Below are 19,873 nucleotides of genomic sequence, written 5' to 3'. Positions count from 1 at the left end.
CTACAAATGGATCCTCTGAGAGTGTGGAAGAAGTGCTCAAAATAGTCCAGTGTAATGTCAGTGTACTCTAATGTTTCTGTGTGCAGGCAGCACCTCGCAGCAGCTCCTGCAGTCTGGAGACTGGCAAATGTCAACAGATGGAATTGTACATTTCTAAAATGTGTTGTTTGTTCTGAGCATCTCTGTATGTGATTCCTGTAGGAACTGGTATTTGACAGGGCTGTGGGAGCTGCATGGAGTATCCTGTGAATCTAAACTAGCTGGAAAAAATGCCAGCTATCTTCCCTAATTTTACTTGTGTTGCAAGTGGAGATCTCTTGGGAATGTACAGGGAGGGTGAATACTGCATTAGGCATTGCACACTAGAGCTTTACAACCTGGGTGTATTAATGTGGGTGGCTATGGCAATACTTCTAGCCGCATTCTTTTGAATATATATGGAGTAGCACGTTGCACTCACTCTTTCTGTGGCCTTGTATTTTCATTTCTTTTACATGCTCAGTGTCCAGGCCACCAATTTTCTTCATACTCTTACATGGTTTTATTGTGGTAGAAAATTGTAGACATCTCAGATGATTCAGCTGCAGGACTTTTACCAGCCTGAAGTACCTGTGGTTCAACAAATGCTCCTGGCCTTTCCATAAGATGAATTTTAGGAGTATGGTTCTCTTTTAGTGTGCCAAAGGAATGGTACTTTTCTGAAGAAGGATTTCTTGACCAGAGGCCTGTTAAATTAGGATATGAACACCCAACTGCGTGTGTGTGTGTCTCAAACCAGTTCAGGTGTGAAATAAAACTGAGATGTTGCTGAAGCCCGTCGTTATTAACTGACTCATTATGGCTTTACACAAATTAAGTCATGTAAATCTTAGTCATCCATAGACCTTACTGAAAGCAAATGAAAGCATTTACACCTTTATTAGCACAGGAAGTATAAAAATGCAGTAGTGTAGAGCAAACAAAATCTGCCTGATCCTAGAAATACTGACTTACATAGTACTAGCTGTAATTATTTTCTGTGTTAAGAATGTTTGCAGGATTGAGTTCCACATTTTGAGGATATTGGAAGTTGGTAAATGCCTACACATCCTGACCAAGTTCTGTCCCGCATTACACTGTGTATTCTTACTAACTTTTGTAAGATTTCATATCAAAAATAGAATCTTGCTTTACTCCTCATTTTAAGTAGTAAATGCTGCTTTAGCCCATCTCTTTCTTCTGTCTTCTCTTAGGTTGAAGTTGAGCAGCAAAAGAAATCAGCTTGTCCGAGAACTGGAAGACACAACGCGATTAGTTGCCATGTTGCACACCCAGCTGAAAAGGTATGTAACCTTTTACGGAAGTTGTAGGTGCTTTATCTGCACATGGTGTAGCTGCCTTTCTGTGCTTTCATCTCCCAGCTCAGAGGTCTGAAAGGCCTTTCAGTAACAGTAGTGTCTCAAGGCCCCTGTGTAGTCAGTGGAAAGAGAAGTGAGTTATACGCCACTCAGTTTAGATGAATGCTTTAGAATGGAGTAAATAACCTTGTGGTGGTGCCTCTGACAATAGGAGGAGTTTGCTTCTGTTTTGGACATGTAACAGTTAGGTGACTCAGGATAGTTGAGATGTTTATTACTAATGTTTGAATTACTCAAGTATTACATTAATAAAGTGTGTTATCTTGACACACAGTAAGTGAAGTGGATCTCAGTAATGCAACTACATGTCATGTATGAATGTCACGATAATATTTCCCTACATTAATTCCAAGTGTGCTGTTGCTTGCAATGTAGGCAGTGTATTGAGAGATTCCTGAATCTGTTGTGGTTCATATGGTATATAGAAATGTTTCTGCAGTCATAATGTGGTCTGGTTGTTCCAGCTGTGGTTTTGGAAGAGCATAGGATTACATGCATTACAGACAAATGAATGACTGCAGGCAGTAAGGCCAAATCAGCATTAACTAAAACTGGTTCTATCTTTTTGATTAGGAAGAGAGTTTGGTGGGGGTTTTGTTTGGTTGAGGTTTTTCCTGTCAGCATGTACTGAATTTACTCTGTTTGTAGCTTCTGCTCCACTTGGATTCTGTTTCATTTTGTGAAGATGACACCGAAAAGACTGGAAAGAAATCATAGTGCAAGACTGACATGTAAATAAGCCACCATGGAGAATAGCTATCTGTGATGCTCTTATGCAGTGGAAATGCATCATGTTTTTATTTCATCTAGCTGATTAGGGATCTTTTGAGGTGACCAAGAAGCATGTTAAACTAATTTCTTCCTGACTATGCGCACAATGTTCTTGGCATGCTCCTGTACAAGAATAAGCATTTGTTATTAACCCCATAATGCAAAATGTCTGGCATTCAAAGGTATGCACAAAATGAAGTTGAGCCCAGTTGTTGATAGGGAAAGGATTAATTAAAAATCCCTCCTTTTTCATGCTGAAACACACTGAAAAGCTGTAAATTCATTAGTCCTTCCAGATCTATATATACTGCCAAAATGCAAACACATCCTTCACGTTTCAGTTATGTTTCAACCAAAACTTTTGAACAAACATGATGCAGTGCACATCTGTCATACAAAAGCAGAAGACATTTTGTGTCAAAATTAAACTAAATTCTGCATACTTGCCTTTTTCTCATAAGGCCAATGGCATATGTATACAAATGCAGCTTTCAGTTTTTACCCCAGAAATAATGAGTAAGGGATTATTAGGTTGAACATACCCTCTGGTTTTCAGCAGGGCAGCTGAAGCCACCTAGGTGTATGCAGAGATTTTTTCAACAGCTAATGCCTATCTGAAGTGAGGGTTAAGGGCCTTTAAACAGTCAGTAATGAGCCAGGTATTTAAAGTCTGGAGCAGGAGTGTTAGTTTACATGGGATTTCTAGGGAAGGCATATGTTGTAGTGAGTACCAGAGGATTTGTTGAGCAGCAGACTGTGTGCTGTGGTGTCTGGGCTTTCCCGTCTGAGCACACTTCTCTTCAGCACCTGCTGAAAATGACCTTTGCTGTCAGTTCTTTTCTCAACCGAGATCTCTAGGGATAAATCACTTGTGTGGACTAATTGCCCAGTCCCAACTATTTCTCTCACTCTCCTGGCCCTGGATTCCATGTAGCAGCCTTTCCCGTAGGTAAATCCTGCCAGTTCCGTGGTAACCACTGGCTGCTGTGATCTCTGAGGGCCAGTTCTAGGTAGCTGTGATACTGCCTCTTGGCTGCGCCTCCAAGACTGAGGCAAATGGAAGAACATTTCCCTATGTTCAGACAGCTTGTTGCAATAACTTCATCTTCTTGCATGGGCCTTGCTGGGTTTTGTGGTCTGTTTTGGAGATTAACGGGAACCAGAGTTTGTTGGGTTTTTTCTCCAGGCAGATGTGGGAGGAGAATGTTGGCACTAATTTTAATTGATCTGAAACTCTTCATTAGAGTTGTTTTGGCTAAACAAGGCCTCTCATGAGGTCGATGTGGTGAGTAAAAAATGTGCATGAACTATATTGAAAAGTGACCCAGCTTTTCTGCTGGGTAGACTGTGGTTCGGGGTTGTTGTGGGGACTAATGTGTGTGGCCTGAGCTAACAAAGCGAAATGTACCACATGGGCTTAGATTTTTGGTGACATTGTAGTGTTTTCCTGAGGAATCAGAGATACAGAGATTGCTTTTCTGACCTCTTCCCCTCAGTCTCTCCGCCAGCATGCTTTCCCTCTCCTCGAGCAGCAGCCCTGGCTCTCTCACATCCAGCAGAGGATCTCTTGCCACCTCCAGCCAGGATTCATCCACCTCAGCCAGCTTCACTGATCTCTACTACGAGCACCTGGAGCAGTTGGAGCAGTTAGACTCAGAATATCAAAGCAAGCTTGACTTGCTCTTAGAAGGAGCCACTGGATTCAGACCATCAGGCTGCATCACCACTATTCATGAGAACGAAGTAGCAAAAACTCACGCAGCAGATACCACCAGCCGTGTACAGGCCCTGAGGTCACTGTCTGGTACTCCAAAATCCATGTCTTCATTATCTCCAAGGTCCTCTCTCTCTTCTCCATCTCCACCTTGCTCTCCGCTGGTGATAGACCCGTTCCTAGCTGGCGATGCCTTTTCAAGCCATATGGATTTTGATGACGCAGAGATAAGTACAGATCTCTCAGAACTCACCCTAAACACTGGGAGTGGCAACTGTAGACTGGAAGAGCCTAGAGCAGGAGATAAACATCTAGGTCAAGGTATGCTAACAAACTGTTTGCATGCACATGCATGCATTCATTTTTAATGTAGTTTATAAAGCACTGAGAAGCGAGTATTTCAAAAACTGTCTGTCATCTTGATATCTTTGTGTTGAAAAGTATATTCAACTGAGTGTTCTATCCTTCCCGGGAGCAAGGGTTGGTGGTTTAATTTGTACATGAAAAATGCTGATGGTCTGATGAGTCTTGCAGAACACTGCATCCAGGTATGTTTTTAGTGTACTTATATGCACGTCTACAGAAATCACAGGGATTTCATGTGCAAATATGAATGGTTGTGGTGGGATTCCTGGTGTAGTTTGGCACTAAGCTTTTAGGAAGGTCATCTAGTGTTTTGGGTCTTGGAGGCACAGAATGCCACACTGACACAAACTTTCTGGCCAAGTTGTGAGGAAGGCTGGGAAAGCCACTTAGCTTAATAATTAACAAATGATAATAGAAATCCTCCACCACCACCTCAGCATGCACAACTCCTGCTCTGGTTCCCAGTACATCAGTGGCAATGAGTTTATTAACTTCAGCTGAGCAGACTTGTCAAGGCTGTGCCTGAATTTCTGCTGCTTTGAGGGGGATGGTCTCTTAGCAACAAAAACATGTTTGGATCGCGAGCATGATAAGACATTCAGAGATAGTGGCTGTTCTCATGCATGCATATGGCTTGCTGGGGGTGGGAAGGGCTCATCCCTTTTTAGAAGGATGGCTGGGCTGGAGTGAATGGAAAGCAGGAGACAGCAATCAGGGCACTGTGGTGAGGCCTGTGTGGAGCCCTTGACTCTCTAGGTGGGTTAAATCCCATGGAGATGAGGAAATGGCTGGATTTGGAACTGCAGTGAAGAAAAGCTTAAAAGGGCAATACAAACTTGCAAGCCGTAGTTGTAGAAACCAGTGGTGGGTTTTGTTCTTGGTTTTCGTAAGATTATAAATGAGCCCATGTGAATCAAGGGAACTAGCACCCTGTCATCACTGCCTTCTGCAAGAAGAAGGCTGACACTGTTTAAAACACAATAAATGACACAAGTGCAGATCTTCCCCTTTGCGCTCCCATTTCCCTACAAGGAAGAGGTGTTATGCATTTGAGTAGGAAACACTAATTATTCTTATTAGAACTGGCCACTGATTAGTTTTAACCTTTTTAGCTCTGAGCTTTGTCAAGGCTGTCAAAGCAAAAGCTCAGGTGTTAAGCAGATTAAGTGATTATTGCTGTTAGCCAGTCAGCAGACAAAATAATCACCATAAGTAGTTTATTTCAGGGCAATAAGGAGATGAGGTTTTATTCCTCAGGCATTTTGGGAGGGTCAGTATAGCACCTGAAACACACTGACTGGATCTGGGGTGCTCAGCACTTGGCCTCATGGGCAAAGCATGCTCACATGTTCCTGTAAGTAGAGCTGAGTAGCATGTATCTGAGGGATTTGCTTTTTGATTAGGAGTTTTGCAGAACCTCCGAGGCTGAAATAAGGTTTGTGTTACTCGGCCACATGAAAACACAGGTTCAGTATGTGGGTAAGATTTGCAGGGCTTCCAAGTCCTTTGCAAAACCAGTGAGGAACAGGATGGCTGCATGATGAATCCTTCACAGGGAACCATTCATCTTCATTCAGGTTTACACTTTAGCGTTCCGCTGCACAAGCACATACCAGCCACTTCATTGCAGGGGGTTTGTACCTAAAGGGGCTTGAGTGGTCAGAAATGAAGGCTCTCTGGTGGGAATGACTGGACACCATTGGTAACTGAGGCAGAAAAAGAGATTAAGCATGGTGAGATGAACCTGAAGTGTCCTTCCCAGTGAACAAGCCTCATGCAAAGGGGATTCCTGGAGCAGCATTTATGGGAGTGGTGTGTAGAACTCAAACACATTCATCTAGGAAGCTAGCCAGTGAGCAAGGAATCATTTTCCTATTAAAACCATGGAACAGGAGGTACAAAGCAGCATTGAGGAAAGACAAGCACAGTCTTGACCCTACCCGCATACCTCCAGCACAGCCTCTCATCAAGAGTACCGCTGGGGCCAGGCACACAACAGGAGGGAGCATGGATTGAACTGGGAATGCCAGGATTAAATGGATCCATTTGTTTCAGTTAATGAGTGATATGTTGTGTTACAGATACTTTTATTCATGGAGAAAAGGGCTGGAAATTTCTTTCTATCTATGGTAATACCAAGATGAAAACAAACATTCTGTGGTGGTGTCAAAAAATACACGGATAAATGGGCCCAAATGGTGCATGTACGCTCCATGTACTGGGGTTACCTGTAGCACCCTCTACTGTTGATTGTAGAACAAGTCCTTGGATCACTCCCTAACCCCATGTTGAACTTGCACACGTTTTGCACCAGTGTTTTTCCAGAGCTGTTTATAAGTGGCTTTGCTGCACTCCTGCTATGGGGCTACAGCTGCTCCCAGTGGGACGACATTCACAGCTCCCTCACCCTTGGAGCAGGTCTCCTGGAGCTCTGACAGAGCTGAGAGGTGTGTCCTGGGCTGAAGCATTTCTGCAGAAGTGGGATGGTTCATGTGGAAAGGTACAGAATGTGCAGAAGTTTCCAAGGTTTTGTAGCACAAGAAAACTCTGAGCTAACACTTGTGCAAAACCCTTGCTTCAGCTTGTTTAGTTTCTCTATCTCCTTTTCCCTGCGTTCCTGCATGTGGCTGCTACTTTAAGTTCTAGAATCTCTCTCCATATTAAATATAGTTACTGGCCTATCTGGACCTAGCTTCTGTCTTGTATAGGCTAACCTTTGGAGTTTGGGGGTAGGTGAGAGATGGTTTTCTGCTCTTCCCCCTCTTGGAAACTAGCTTTGGCATAATCTCCAGACAGGGTACAGCCCTCCCTGTCAACAATACTTGGCCAGAGCTTGGTCAGTGGCATTTGCCCAGTGCTGCTCTCTGGGTAGCTGGGACCAGAGGGCCTACCACCTGCTCATTAAGAGTGACTTGCAGTAGGTCCATACTTACAACTTCACTGGAATTTAGAAGTTCTGCTTTTTCTGCACATTTGCCTGTCTTGCATGGGTACATAGAACCACAGACTGGTTTGGGCTGGGAGGGACCTTAAATCTTACCCGGTTCCAACCCCCTGCCACAGGCAGAGACACCTTCCACTAGAGAAGCTTGCTCCAAGCCCTGTCCAGCCTGGCCTTGAACACTTCCAACAGCCATCTCTTTCCAGTGCTTTGAAAGCCCTCCTGGCATTGCCTGCAAGGACCTGCACCCATGGGGGTGCCCAAGGTAGCCAGCTGTAATGCACTCAGCACACCAGTGTGTAACCTCAGCCTGCAGGTGCAGTCCTGCAGGACCCACGTATTAAATGGGCACTGACTGTGCAATGAAGCCCTGCTGTCACCTCCACCACATAGGCTGTTCCTCTGGTTTTCCAGGATCTGCTGGTGCTCCAGGACAGTTGGGTGCATTCCTGAAGCACTAACTTAATGTGATGTTGAGCAGAGCCTGCCCTCCCTGTACCCTCTCTGCCTTCAGAAACATGATGTTGCTGAACAAAACTTGGGTGGAGAAAAGATGCGATTTAAGAGGAGGCTGAGGATGCTCCTGATGCAGACTGTTCATTTGCATTAACACATGTTTTTGATTTTCCTCTGTGCTTTTTTGATAGGTATAAATGCAGCAGGAGGGACGGCACTGAAGGTGGCGTGTGTGTCAGCTGCAGTGTCTGATGAATCTGTTGCTGGAGATAGCGGGGTGTATGAGGCGTCTGTACAAAGGTAGACACCAGACCTCTCTCTAGGAAGAAGCCAAATACTCAGCTTTGCACACAGGAGTCAGCTGGAGTACTGCTGGTTATGATCCTTTTTGGTGACTAAACGTCTCAGTCTCACATTTCTTCATAATTCTGAACAAAAAGATGAGCAGGTTGAGTTTGATTATCAAAATGAGCCATGCTTCCAGTAGCAGAAGTAGTTGGAAGCACGCTGACAGAGAGCTGTTGAACAGCTGGTCTGTTGGTGAAGGTGCTGCCTTGGTGGGGTAGCAGAGCCATCAGGCAGTGTCAAGTTCCCCTCCTGTCAGCCCTTGTGGTGTCAATGACAGCCCTCAGTGGGAGAGCACTTGGGGATGTTTAAGGAAGAGAGCAGAAGCACCCTGAGCTGCCATGTGTGTGCATGCCGGGATGCAGTTCCCAAGTACTTGGATGCAGGATGTGATTTCTGCAGGACTTTTCCCCTAAGGGCATAGCTCATAGCCAGAGCTGGATGTCCCTGCTCTTGCTGGGTTTCTGCACTTCCCTTACTGCTTGCTCTCTGAGATGGTTTGACGAAACATTCACTGGAAGGTACTGATCTTACTGATAACCTGGTTTGGCTGCATCTAACATGGGTTTTCCTACTGGTTTTACTGGCATTTATATAAATCATTGGATCATTTGTTGCACAATACAGCTGTAGAGGTCAAAATTACTCATTTCCCTCCCTCCCATTCATTCATTCATTCATCACCTTCATTAATTCTCTAGATAATTGAGCCATTTTTTGTGTACAGCACAATTTACTTTGACAAGAAGTGCAACACTTGTGCAAATCGGACCTCATGGGCTCAAGCCAAGCACAGTCAGGCAGTTGGGTCCTGTGTCCCCTCAACAGGACAGGGAATTCTGTGGGGAGGGGAGGAGGGATCATGTGACAGTTACAGAAAACCACACAGACACTTGTGTACCTGATGTTCTTAGTAGTTTGGGTTGTTGACTTACCAACCTTTATAATGACTGCAGCATCATTTTGATGCCTATAATAAATGGTGAGGGTAGGATGAGCAATAGGTTTGTCCTCTAGCTGAAATGTAATGTAACGTAAGAGAGTGCTAAGGAATATGGAAAACACTTGGCAGAATGCTAATTCTGTTTTCATGTGCTCAGCATAGCCTCTTAGCCAAGTAGACAATGAGTGTAGTTTTGGGGACTTTCAACTTTGGAAGAGAGCTACACTGGGAGGGCAGTGATGCAAGTGGCTGTTTCAGGGTGGACCAGTCAGTGTACTCTATCACTTGTAATGTGCTTAGGGAAATTGATTACTTAAAGAAACAAAGGAATGATTTAAATCTAATCAAACTTGAGAAGTTTTGCTGTCATGGTGCAGGCAGGATTGCAGTTGTTAAGTCTTATTTCTGTTGCTGGCCAGTCAGCTGTCTTTAATGAAATCCAGTCAAGGGAACCCTTTAAAATCCCTCACAGCCTTATTTTTGTAGTCTTTTATGTGGCTTTTTTTGGCAGTGAAGAGTGAAGGCATATGACTTTCTGCTGATAAGCACCACAACACATACCTGTAAGGATGACTGCACTTACTTCTCAAATGGGCTTTCTTTTCTGCTAATTTTGCAGAATCCATATACTGAAGCCCTGAATGGAAGGGAAGAAATCTTGTATCACCTGAATGCTATCACTTCAATAGGAGGGAAATCAAGTCCTTAATTGTCTTTGCTTTCTTTCAGACCATGTGTGTCAGAAGTGATGGTGTTTGATAGTGATGATACAGAAGCAGTTGGGACAGCTAAAGTGCAGATTGCAATGAGGTAAACAATACGCATGGAAAGAATTACGTATGGGATTTAAAAGACAGTGCTTTCTGTTTTGTTTGCTTCTCCTGTTTATCCTGTCCTATTAGTATTAACTAACGGATGTCCTCTGTGAGGTGTAACTGAGAATTACACTTGACTCCAGGAGGTCTTTGGCCCAGTTACCCTCTTTCATGTCAGTGGAAATGAGCTGGTGATGGTGTGATTGGAGGATGCAAACCAAAAGTGGGAGCTCTGGCAGTAAATGCAGTTGTAATCATTGACCCCTCAGCGTCCCTCAGCGGTGGGTCAAGCATAGTAGGCATCTTCCTTAAATGGTTTAGTGGAGGTTATTTAGGACTGGTGGAAAAATAAATAGCACAAAACTCTCTTGTCATGGCCATACACAGCAAGCCAGTGGTTACCCCTAACATTCTCACTGCTGTACTTCACATATTGCTACTTGTAAGTCTTTTATACTGCAGTCATTTTGTAAGGCCTTTCAAAAGATTTTACTTACAGCAATTGAGCTAGACCCTAGAAAAAGCAATGTGTGTTAGGTCAGATCCGTTGCACCTGGATTCTGAAGTTCTGGATGTTCTGGTAGCAAAGTGTCATGGAATGTGAAACTGGTTTTGTTTGAAATTATAGGCAAGCCATGGTCCCATTATAGTTTTGTCTTGTTTGTAAATGTTAATGTTGGTTGTGTTAATGAAACAAGTGGAATTTCCACTCATGGAGTCCAAGGCTGACTTCTCTAAAAAGAATGCTTTCTTGTTTCTTTCTAATTCAGATATGATGACAAAAATAAACAATTTGCCATACTGGTCATCCAGCTGAGTAATGTCCCAGCACTGCTGTCCCAGCAAGATCAGAAAGTGTAAGTGGGTGAAATAAGCACACTTTTGAAGTATTTGCATTAGATCTCAGTGGAAATTAAACAGATGTTGGGTTTTGGGTTTGTTTTATTTTTTTTTTCCACACTCTTCAAAATAACCCTTTCTGAAATACTTCTGCACTGTTCTGTGGAGCAGCATTTACAAACTGACAAACTTGCAAACAGGAAACAAGATGCATTTTTTTCCTCAAACATCAGTAGCTGTTGATGAAAGACTTGCCTGGAATTAGCAGTGCCCAGAGCACTGCATTGAGTGGAGTTCTGCCATAGGACATCCTTGCAAGGTGCAATGGACAGCTGCTACCAGCCTCCTTCCAGGCAAAAGGCTTCTTTAGATTCAGCTGTGTGCTGAGTAAGCTGACAGAGATTTGCTTCATTTTGGTGTGGCTGTTCCTACCTACAAAAGGGCATGTTGGCAGTGTGACAGGTTGCACCAGCATAAATGACCGTGTTAAACATAATCCCATAATCATAGAATCAACTAGGTTGGAAAAGACCTATGATGTTTGATTACAAGTTTCAGGAGAATGAAGTCTATGGCAGCTCTTGCTACTTCATGCCTCTGATGTTGTGCCAAGATGTTCTTTTTTTGCTCAGTTGACTGATATCCAGAAGAAATAGGGCAGCATGATAATATCCCCTGTGCTTAGGATGGATTTCACTTGCAGAGCTATGGAGCTGGTGCAGTGCAGGGAGCTGCAGATCTGTTCCTGGGTAGTAGTGCTGACTGTGATGCTTTCTTCAATAGGAACATCCGCGTGGCTGTCCTGCCCTGCTCGGAGAGCACAAGCTGCTTGTTCCGCACAAGAGTGGTGGAAGCTTCAGACAATCTTGTGTACAATGAAGTATTCTGGGTTTCTATCTCTTACCCAGCTTTACGCCAGAAGACTTTAAGAGTTGATGTTTGCACTGTAGATAAGTCTCACCTTGAAGAATGTTTGGTTAGTATTAGTCTCTGTTTTAATACCTTTGTGCGTTTCCTTTTTTAATTAGACAGCATTTTCAACCCTGAAGTGTGCAAGTGTTCTTGATAACCCTCAGCTATCTGATCTCTCCCAGATCATGTTCTTTGCAATAACAATTCTGATCAGGAAAACAAAATCAATCTATTAGAGAAATATGTTGATGCAGACCTACTGATGACTTTGTCAAACTACTCTGTTTCCTTTCTTTTGCAATTTAATGTGAAACTCTACCTTTCTCTTCCTTTTGGTGGAATTTCTCTTCCTTTTGGTGGAAACATTTGTTGTAATGTGGTTGAGAATGGACTGCCAGGAGCTTGGAAGCCACTGTAGAATATTAAAGACCCCTAAAGGATTTATTTTTTCAAACCTGCTGTTAATCTGCACTATTGAAGTCTACATGAATATAGTTTTTCATGTACTAGTATTGCCATAGGCAGCTGCCCACTATAGTTAGAAGAGCTTTTTGTTGTTGCTCAGTATTAACTATTCCTGGAGTATTGTATGAGCAGCATGTGTTAGGCTGGGACATAGCCATTAAGTTACAGGAAAGTTGATGCTCTGTCCAGCACATGTTCCATAACCTCTCCTTTGGCTGGAGAGGTATATGTTTTATGGTGCTTCTGCATTTCTTCCTTCGCTTGCTTTGCAAAACACCTTTGGTAGAGGAAAGCAACTGTTTTCCACGTGGGGTTTTTGTCTTTTGACAGCATGGCTGTAGCTGTGCTCCAGCTGGGAGCAGAGCAGCTTGCAGGAGGCATGCTCAGCATATCTGCTGAACTGGGCTGCAGCAGTGGAGTCCACTCAGGCATGGATTAAATAAACTATGAATCAATTTTACTGTGCTTCTGAATTGATCAGAATGTGTACTAAATGTAATGCAGTGAAAAATGACAGGGCAGATGAAGAGGAATGGAATATACAAAGCTGAAGCATCTCTGTCTGAGGCAGTGATTTTTGACAGCCCTGCAAATTTCTTGAAGGGGAGCCTTCATCTCCTGTTCCTCTCTGGTTTAATTTGGAGCTCTGGCTGTAGTTTATCCTGACTGCAGCAGCACTGTTCGTACCTCTGTTTTTTGTACGTAGGAGTGGTAGTGAAACACCTGCTACTTGAACTGGAAGAACAAGGCAATGTTAAACACAATGAAACGGAAAGCATCAGCAAAGCTGTTGAAACAGGGATAAATGAGGCAATGTTTCTTTTTGTCAAACTTGCCAAAGTGGACAAGTCCTGGAGTTGCACTCTCATTCTTACTGGTGTAGTAGGCGTTCACTTGAGTGTGCCACACTAATGGTGTATTGCTGTCCCTAGGGTGGAGCACAGATTAGCCTTGCTGAAATATGTAGGTCTGGAGAGAAATCGACCCGTTGGTACAACCTCCTCAGTTATAAGTATGGGCAGAAGCAAGCCAGGAGGAGTAAACAAGGAAACATCCACTCTGAAGTACCCTGCACTGAGAAAACAGTAAGAACAACTGCTTAAATCAAACAGATCTCTTCCAGGCAGTACTAATGAGAGCGATTGTGTGTCTGAAGAACTGTTACAATAGTCAAGTAGTGAAAGATGGTGTGTTTATATTTAGAACTTGAAAATGTCATTATGTGCAACAACATAATGAGCATGTTGATTACAGATATGCCCTTGTCCTGGGCTAGATACTCAAATCTGCTCCTCATAAAGCCGAGGGCTGTGGGATGTGGTCCGTTGTAAGTGATGTGTGAGCTCTTGCCTTTCTTCATACTAGACAGCTCACCTCGCTGCAGTGAACTTGCTGAACAGGTCAAGATCCATCACTCCCTTTGCACATGCATGGCACACACTACACTCAGCCTGCAGCTGCACATGCGCATATGATGGGGCTGTCCTGACCAGGAAGGATGGGCCCTTTGCAGTTTGTGAGAGTTACATCTTCACAAGAAGCCTCTTGCTCTCCTCAGGATTCTGTCTCAGCACTCCTGGAGCAGACAGCTGTTGAACTGGAAGCTGTGGAGAAGAAACTGGAGGAAAGCAGAAGCACTTTAACTAGTGGAGAGAGCTGGTAGGTAGCATCCCACCATCTTAGTGCTGTAGGATGATCAGAACATTTGGGCATTCATGTGCACAGAAAAGCAGATGATAAAGAGCTGTGGGAGGCTGCTTGTATCTCTTTCTGTCTTGATGAAAAATCCTGCTGCTTCTGTTCTGGAGGTTGTGCTTGGGAAATGGGAGCAAAGCTGATAAACGTTGAGAATAGTCAATAGCACTATGCTAATTTTGTTATTTGTACAACGTTCTATGGAGGTCCATGAAAGTTGCACTGTATGGTGCAAGGCTTTGCTTGAATATTAATTTTGGCTGTTGTTTACATGGTTCAGATTCCAATTTTATTAATGAAGCCCAACATTTGAACTAAAAACAAGCCTGACCCCAGTGGGTTTGATAGAAAAGCCAGTTCTGCATTCAGAGGAGCTGAAAAGGATGTCAAAACAATGCTTCAGTTTTGTCCAGCATCACTTCTTAAACTAAAATTAATGTTATCCTGAGAGCTCCTCTTAAGATGCACTCAGCATTAAGCTTGGACTAGATGGCTTCCTTCTTTTGAAGCCAGATCAGTATGGTGTTTTGAGCTGTAGCGGTTGCCTTCTGGTGCAGCCTCTCTCCAGTTTAATTATTCCCTTATAAGCCTGAGTTTGTGTAACCTCAGGTAGAGCTGGCTGCCTTGGGGACATGCCCAGCAGCTAGCAGGAGCAAACTCCTGATGCAGCATCAGAGCATTGTCCACAATAGGCCAGTTCAGTAACAAAGCTGTTCTCAATAGGCAAGACGAAGAGGTTCCTGATCAGGAAGAGCAGGACGAGAGCAGTGAAGATGAAGCAGAGGAGGAGGAAGAATTCTGTGCTGGAAAATCGCTGTGGGAAACAGAGGAGGGTCTGAATTCCCAGCTGCACATGGAGGTAGCAGAGAAGGTAGAGTCAAGGGCCTTTTGAACTGAAACATGAGTTAAGCTTCCTATTTCTCAGCTGATGGGGTTATGTTGAGCTGCACAAGGCTACAGCAGTTATTTGGAGGTTCACCACTGGTGTTTACATGTTTATCTACCTGAACTATTTTAAACAGCTCTACATGACCAACAATTAATGCAGCACTGTTTCATGCCTTCCTTGAGGCTGCTCATGAAAACTGTTTTCATTAATGTGTAGCTGTAGTCTAACAAGCATGTGCTGTACACATGCTCTCTGCATGCACATACAGTAGTTGTGCATCTGCAGCAAAGATCCAGAGGGAGTGGTCCTTAAAACCATACCTCTGTTTTGTGTGAGGCTGCCAGCTCACACTGATGTACTGGATCAACAGGCAAAGCTCACTGCAGTCAGCTGTGTTGTACAGCGATTGATGGATGCAGAGCCCTTAGAGACTTAACGTAGCAGCCTCTGAGTTCAAAGAGTGGTATGGCAGGACACCTGCTTGAAGGGGCTAAAGAACATCTGGTTCTGAACACGGTGCCTCTGGGACCAGCAGCGGAGATCCCTCAGAGGTGGCTGTCAGACAGCTCTGTGTGTGTGTGGTCCATAAGCTGCCATTCACACTGTTTTATCTGTCTTTTAGGTGGATAAAGAGACAAACACAGAGAGCCTTGCACAGGCTTGTACTGTGGTTCGTCCCAAAGACAAGAGAGCAGCAAACCCACCACAAGCTCCGTTTGTCAGAGGTAGCACTATCATCCGCTCCAAAACGTTTTCACCAGGACCACAAAGTCAGTATGTGTGTCGGGTAAGGAAAATGCACTCGTGGGGTTCTGAATGCTGCTTTTCACTAATGAAAGTATGTCAGCAGTGTTCACTTAGGCTGGATTTTTGACAGAGACTTGACACTGCTTTCTTCTTTTCTCCTTTGACTTCAGAAGTTGCTCTGTCCTCACCTCCTGAATGATTCCTTTCCTTGGAACTAATAGCATGAAGCACAAACGTATAAAGCGTGTATGTGCACATATGTGTCTGGTACATGCAGCATGGTGAAACGACCAAACTAACCTGGTAGGGCTGCTGTAAGACAGTGATGATCAATACATACTGAGGTATTTGATCAAGCATTGGAAAAGGCTGCTCAGGAGTCACTGTCCCTGGAAGTATTCCCAAACCGTGTAGACGAGTCCCTCAGTGCGATGGGTTAGTGGTGGCCTTGGCAGTGCTGGGGTAAGGGTTGGACTGGATGATCCTAAAGGTCTTTTCCAACCTGGTTGATTCTGTGATTCTATGAATAAGCTGCATATCAACCCCTTTCCTGCTGCTTTAAGACTGTTCTGTGCTAACTTGAACTGGGTTCACTGAGTCCACCTGGCTTTAGATGAGGTGAACATGAAGGCTTCAGAGAAATGGAAAGGTAAGGACTTGGTAATGTCAGCAAAAACACTGTGGAAGCTTTCTTGCGCGTGCCTTGTCTGAAGGGGGCTGGGTCAGGATGTCACTGCCACTGCTTTGAAGTGTTTGTTCACAATTATTTCCTGGATTGAGGGTCAGCCTAAACTCTAAATAACTCATCTTGTAAATTGAATTGGCAAACAAGCAAGCACTGTGTTTATCATGCATGACCTGTGCACAGTGGGCATGCTCCTAATGCAGCTGAGCTGGGTTTGATGTGCAGGTTTTCTCCCACGCAGAAGCAGGTGCTTGCATAGAAACAAAATGGATTTAATCTGCAGGGGTGGCCAGTGCTTGGGTGGTTCTGTGTCCCAGCACATGCAGATCCCACGCACCTGTTCCCCCAGCTTTGAGAAGGAAGATGAGAATTAAACACTGCTTCAGTTGAGCTCTTTTTAAGGGTCTAGAGACAATCACAAAAGGCTGCAGCTGTATGAGTGTAATGTGACAACCAAGTTGGAAAACTCAGGAGGATAGCTTACAGGTAAACCTACCTCTTGCACCACTAGCTTAAAACACAGGTGATTGGAGAGAAAAAAAAGAAATCTCTAATAAAATAGCCTCATGTTTTACAGGTGCTAGAAAAGAGTAACTTGTAACTTAGAGCTTATTTTTCTGGGCTGTTTTGCTCAGCCTAGTTACTTGCCCAGGAGAAGGGCAGTGGGGTAGAGTCCCATATTACTCCTTAAACTAGTGTCTCTCTTCCCATGCAGCCTATTCTCAGACAGTGATGGAGTTCAAGGCTTGGGGCAGGATCTGTTTGTGCCAGATGGATTGCATGTTAATGCAGATTAGGGTAGCAGCTCTCCACAAAACTTCCTAGTTCTGCTTGTATCCCTGCTTAAAATCACTCGGAGAAGCCCCTGTTCTTGCCAACGATGTGTGTATGCACTGCTTGTACTTCTTTCATGGGCTCTTCCCTTTCCTTTGCAGCTGAACCGCAGTGACAGCGACAGTTCAACACTGTCCAAAAAGCCACCCTTCGTTCGGAATGCACTGGAGAGACGAAGCGTCCGAGTGAAGCGGGTAACAACAACGGCACCTTGTCCTTGCTCCAGCACATACACTTGCAACCAATGGATAACTGCTTGAAAAGAAGAATTTGCAAACATGAATCAGTTGCCACCTGCTTTCATTCACAGCCTTTGGGTGTGACAAGTCTCTCAAGGCTACTTTTATATATCACAATAAGGCAGGAATGTTTGAGATGGAACTCATTTAAACCAATACATTTAAGATGGTTCCTAGTATTTTCCACCCTGTCAGAGCAGAAGCAGCACAAGCAGTTTGGCTGTGTTTACTGCTGTGAGATTCTTAAGTACTTCCAATAAATATGAGGAGTTGGTGAGGAAAGCGATGTCAGGGGTGCTCAGGTGACCCTGTTGTAGTGACTGGCACACAGTGAGCCCCTGTGCCCATTGGAATGCAGTCACTGAAATTCCCCTGGGATGCTGATGCTGAGCTCGCAAGGAGATGGTTTTCTTGGGGCAGCTTGTGTTTGAAGCTAGCAGAAAGAAGGTAACATAATATGTTACTGGAAAAAAACAGGGTTCTTCTGTTGCATTGTGGATTCATCTGGCAATGAGACATTAAACTCAGGAGCAAGGTGTGCAAGCAAGGTTTGTTTGATTTGGAAAAGCTGCCAAGGAAGAGATTTAGTAGAAGCACCAAAATCAAAATGCTTGTCTATGAAACTTGCTTGAGTTTGTGCTGTCTTGAGATGGATTGGAAAGCAGGGTCCATAGCGATGCTTTGTGCCAAGAGAAGTGTTGGAAAGTAGGATCTCATGATGCATTTGCCCTGTCACGGGGGGGTGGTTGGGACAGTTCTTATACCTGTGTTCATGCAGCCCTTCTTTTCCAGCCTTCAGTGAAGTCCGTGGGCTCAGAGCGCCTGATGCGCACCTCGCTAGACCTGGAGCTGGACCTGCAGGCTTCAAAAACCTGGCACGATCGGCTGGTGCAGGAGATCTCAGTGCTGAGGGAGCTGAAGGAGCAGCTGGAACGAGCTCAAAGCCAGGGTGAAAAGGAGTTGCCGCAGTGGGTGAAGGATGATGAGAGGTTTCGACTGCTGCTAAGGCTGGTGGAAAAGCGAGTGAGTAGTAACTGCCTCTGGGTTGTAGTCACTGCGTCTTAGAAACAAGGGGCTTGGGATGCTCAGGAAATGAAGTGTCCTCCACTTAGAGCTCCATCAAGCAAGCATTTGATGGTGAAGGCTGCAGTCCTTGGGTCCAGGCTGTGCTTGAAAACACAAACAACTCTCCCACTGTTTGTTTAGGTGGAGAAAGCAGAACACCAGTGTGAGCTGAAGGCTGATAAAATGATGAGGGCTGCTGCCAAGGATGTGCACAGGCTGCGAGGGCAGAGTCGGAAAGAGCCTCTGGAGGTGCAGTCATTCAGGTAATCCCAGGTCATGGGGAAAGGGCAGGAAAAGGGGACTGTTACCATGGTTTCCTGTGGGTGATTAAGATGCTGATGAGGAAGGCTGGTCCTTGCAGAAGTGCTTAAGTGTCCTGTTTAAACAAAAACTTGTGTATCTTTATATGAAAGTATAAGCTCTAAGAGTCAGGGAAATAAGCTGCAGCACTGCACATGATCACAAAGCAACCAGCAGTGCTCCAAATCACTCCCCATCTGGCACTAAATTCACAAATCCTTTGTTTAATCCAGCAGCAGCCCATTGCTTCCTTAAGAAACATACCTTGAAAGCAAAAAACCCAACGAAAGCCTTTCTGAAATGGCTTTTTGGCAGCGTGGTGAGTCTAGCTGTAAGGATGCCTCCTGTCTGATACGAGGTGTAGGTCATGAGAGGATGTGCTGCTGCTCCTCGTGGCGACAGTTGGAGAGATGAATCTGAATGCATGATGGATGTTTCTAGCAAGACTTGTGTGGAATTAACAACCCATCATTCTCTTTAGAGAGAAGATGGCCTTTTTCACCCGGCCGAGGATAAACATCCCGACGCTCTGTGCTGATGATGTGTGATCACCATGAAGTATTTGCTTTCTGGACAGTTGGACACATGCTGTTTGGGGTTTGAAGTTATTTATGTGGTATTATGAAGGTACTGAGGCGTTTGTATATTAGAGCTTTTGTCAGTGTGTGGATGTTTTAAAGAGTTTTAGGTTAAAGTTCTATCATCACAGAAACCAGCATTAAAGTGACAAGATTGTATAGTTTGTATATTTAGGAATGTATTTTTGGGAAATAGAATTTTAAATAAGAACAAATGCAGCGTGAGGTGCTGTTATTCTTAAATAATGCTGTTTAGACTTTTTGTACAGCTCTACCTTTTAGAGGTTTTACTGCAATAAATACCTTTGAAGGAACCTCACCCCTGCCTTCTATCATGTCCTGCATCGGACTCTCCGCTGAGTGATGTGTTTTGTACCCTGTGGGGAATGCAGGGAGCCGGTTTGGACTCCCCAGTGCTGTGAACGAGTTCTCTGTGAGCTGTGAAGCGTTTTTGTTTCCTGCCAGGTCATAAAAGTAGGTGTGAAGTTGAGAATACTTGCACTTTTACCGCTTGTACTGCAGCTCCGGTCTGTAACGGGTCTGGAGGGGGATGTGGGGAGCCCATTGAAACCACGCTGTGGGAGGAGGGCTGCAGGTTTTATGTCCATTCTCGGGTTTTCCAATAAAGTGACCTTTCTGGACACCTTGGTTTTGTCTCATGTGCATCTTCTCAGCAGCTGCCTCCTGCGTTGGGGGGGAGGGGGTGTCACTAGGTGGAAGTGCACAGCTTTAGTGGGTCTTGTTCTGCACGCCCTTCCCAGCAGGCGTCCTGGAGGGGTAGCTGGTGGATGTGCTCCGGAGTGACTTGGGTGCCCCTGCGCTTCCCCAAACGCAGGGGTTACTGGAGGTGCTGGAGCTGTAACTCACAAGCTGCCT

General features: G+C 44.5%; 1 protein-coding gene across 2 annotated transcripts in view; it reads left to right on the top strand.

The window, feature by feature from the left end:
* The window catches only part of WWC1 (WW and C2 domain containing 1), a 69,483-nt gene extending 49,845 nt beyond the window's left edge, over positions 1-19,638 (top strand). For both annotated transcript variants that reach the window (XM_057415085.1, XM_057415084.1), the window contains 14 exons: positions 1,233-1,322; positions 3,665-4,203; positions 7,837-7,945; positions 9,663-9,743; positions 10,519-10,605; positions 11,372-11,564; positions 12,898-13,050; positions 13,524-13,624; positions 14,384-14,531; positions 15,172-15,336; positions 16,917-17,009; positions 17,847-18,077; positions 18,261-18,382; positions 18,901-19,638. In XM_057415085.1, coding sequence (XP_057271068.1) covers positions 1,233-1,322; positions 3,665-4,203; positions 7,837-7,945; positions 9,663-9,743; positions 10,519-10,605; positions 11,372-11,564; positions 12,898-13,050; positions 13,524-13,624; positions 14,384-14,531; positions 15,172-15,336; positions 16,917-17,009; positions 17,847-18,077; positions 18,261-18,382; positions 18,901-18,967 — 2,179 coding nt within the window. In that variant the 3' untranslated portion in view covers positions 18,968-19,638. The remainder of the gene's footprint in view (positions 1-1,232; positions 1,323-3,664; positions 4,204-7,836; positions 7,946-9,662; positions 9,744-10,518; positions 10,606-11,371; positions 11,565-12,897; positions 13,051-13,523; positions 13,625-14,383; positions 14,532-15,171; positions 15,337-16,916; positions 17,010-17,846; positions 18,078-18,260; positions 18,383-18,900) is intronic.
* The last annotated feature ends 235 nt before the right edge of the window (positions 19,639-19,873 follow it).

The sequence above is a fragment of the Pezoporus wallicus genome, unplaced genomic scaffold (assembly GCF_028554395.1).
Source record: "Pezoporus wallicus isolate ANWC-B61680 ecotype Strahan unplaced genomic scaffold, APGP_CSIRO_Pwel_v1 contig_4161, whole genome shotgun sequence".
NCBI lineage: Eukaryota > Metazoa > Chordata > Aves > Psittaciformes > Psittacidae > Pezoporus > Pezoporus wallicus.
Note: the sequence above shows the minus strand (reverse complement) of the source record. Positions and strands in the feature narration are given on the sequence as shown.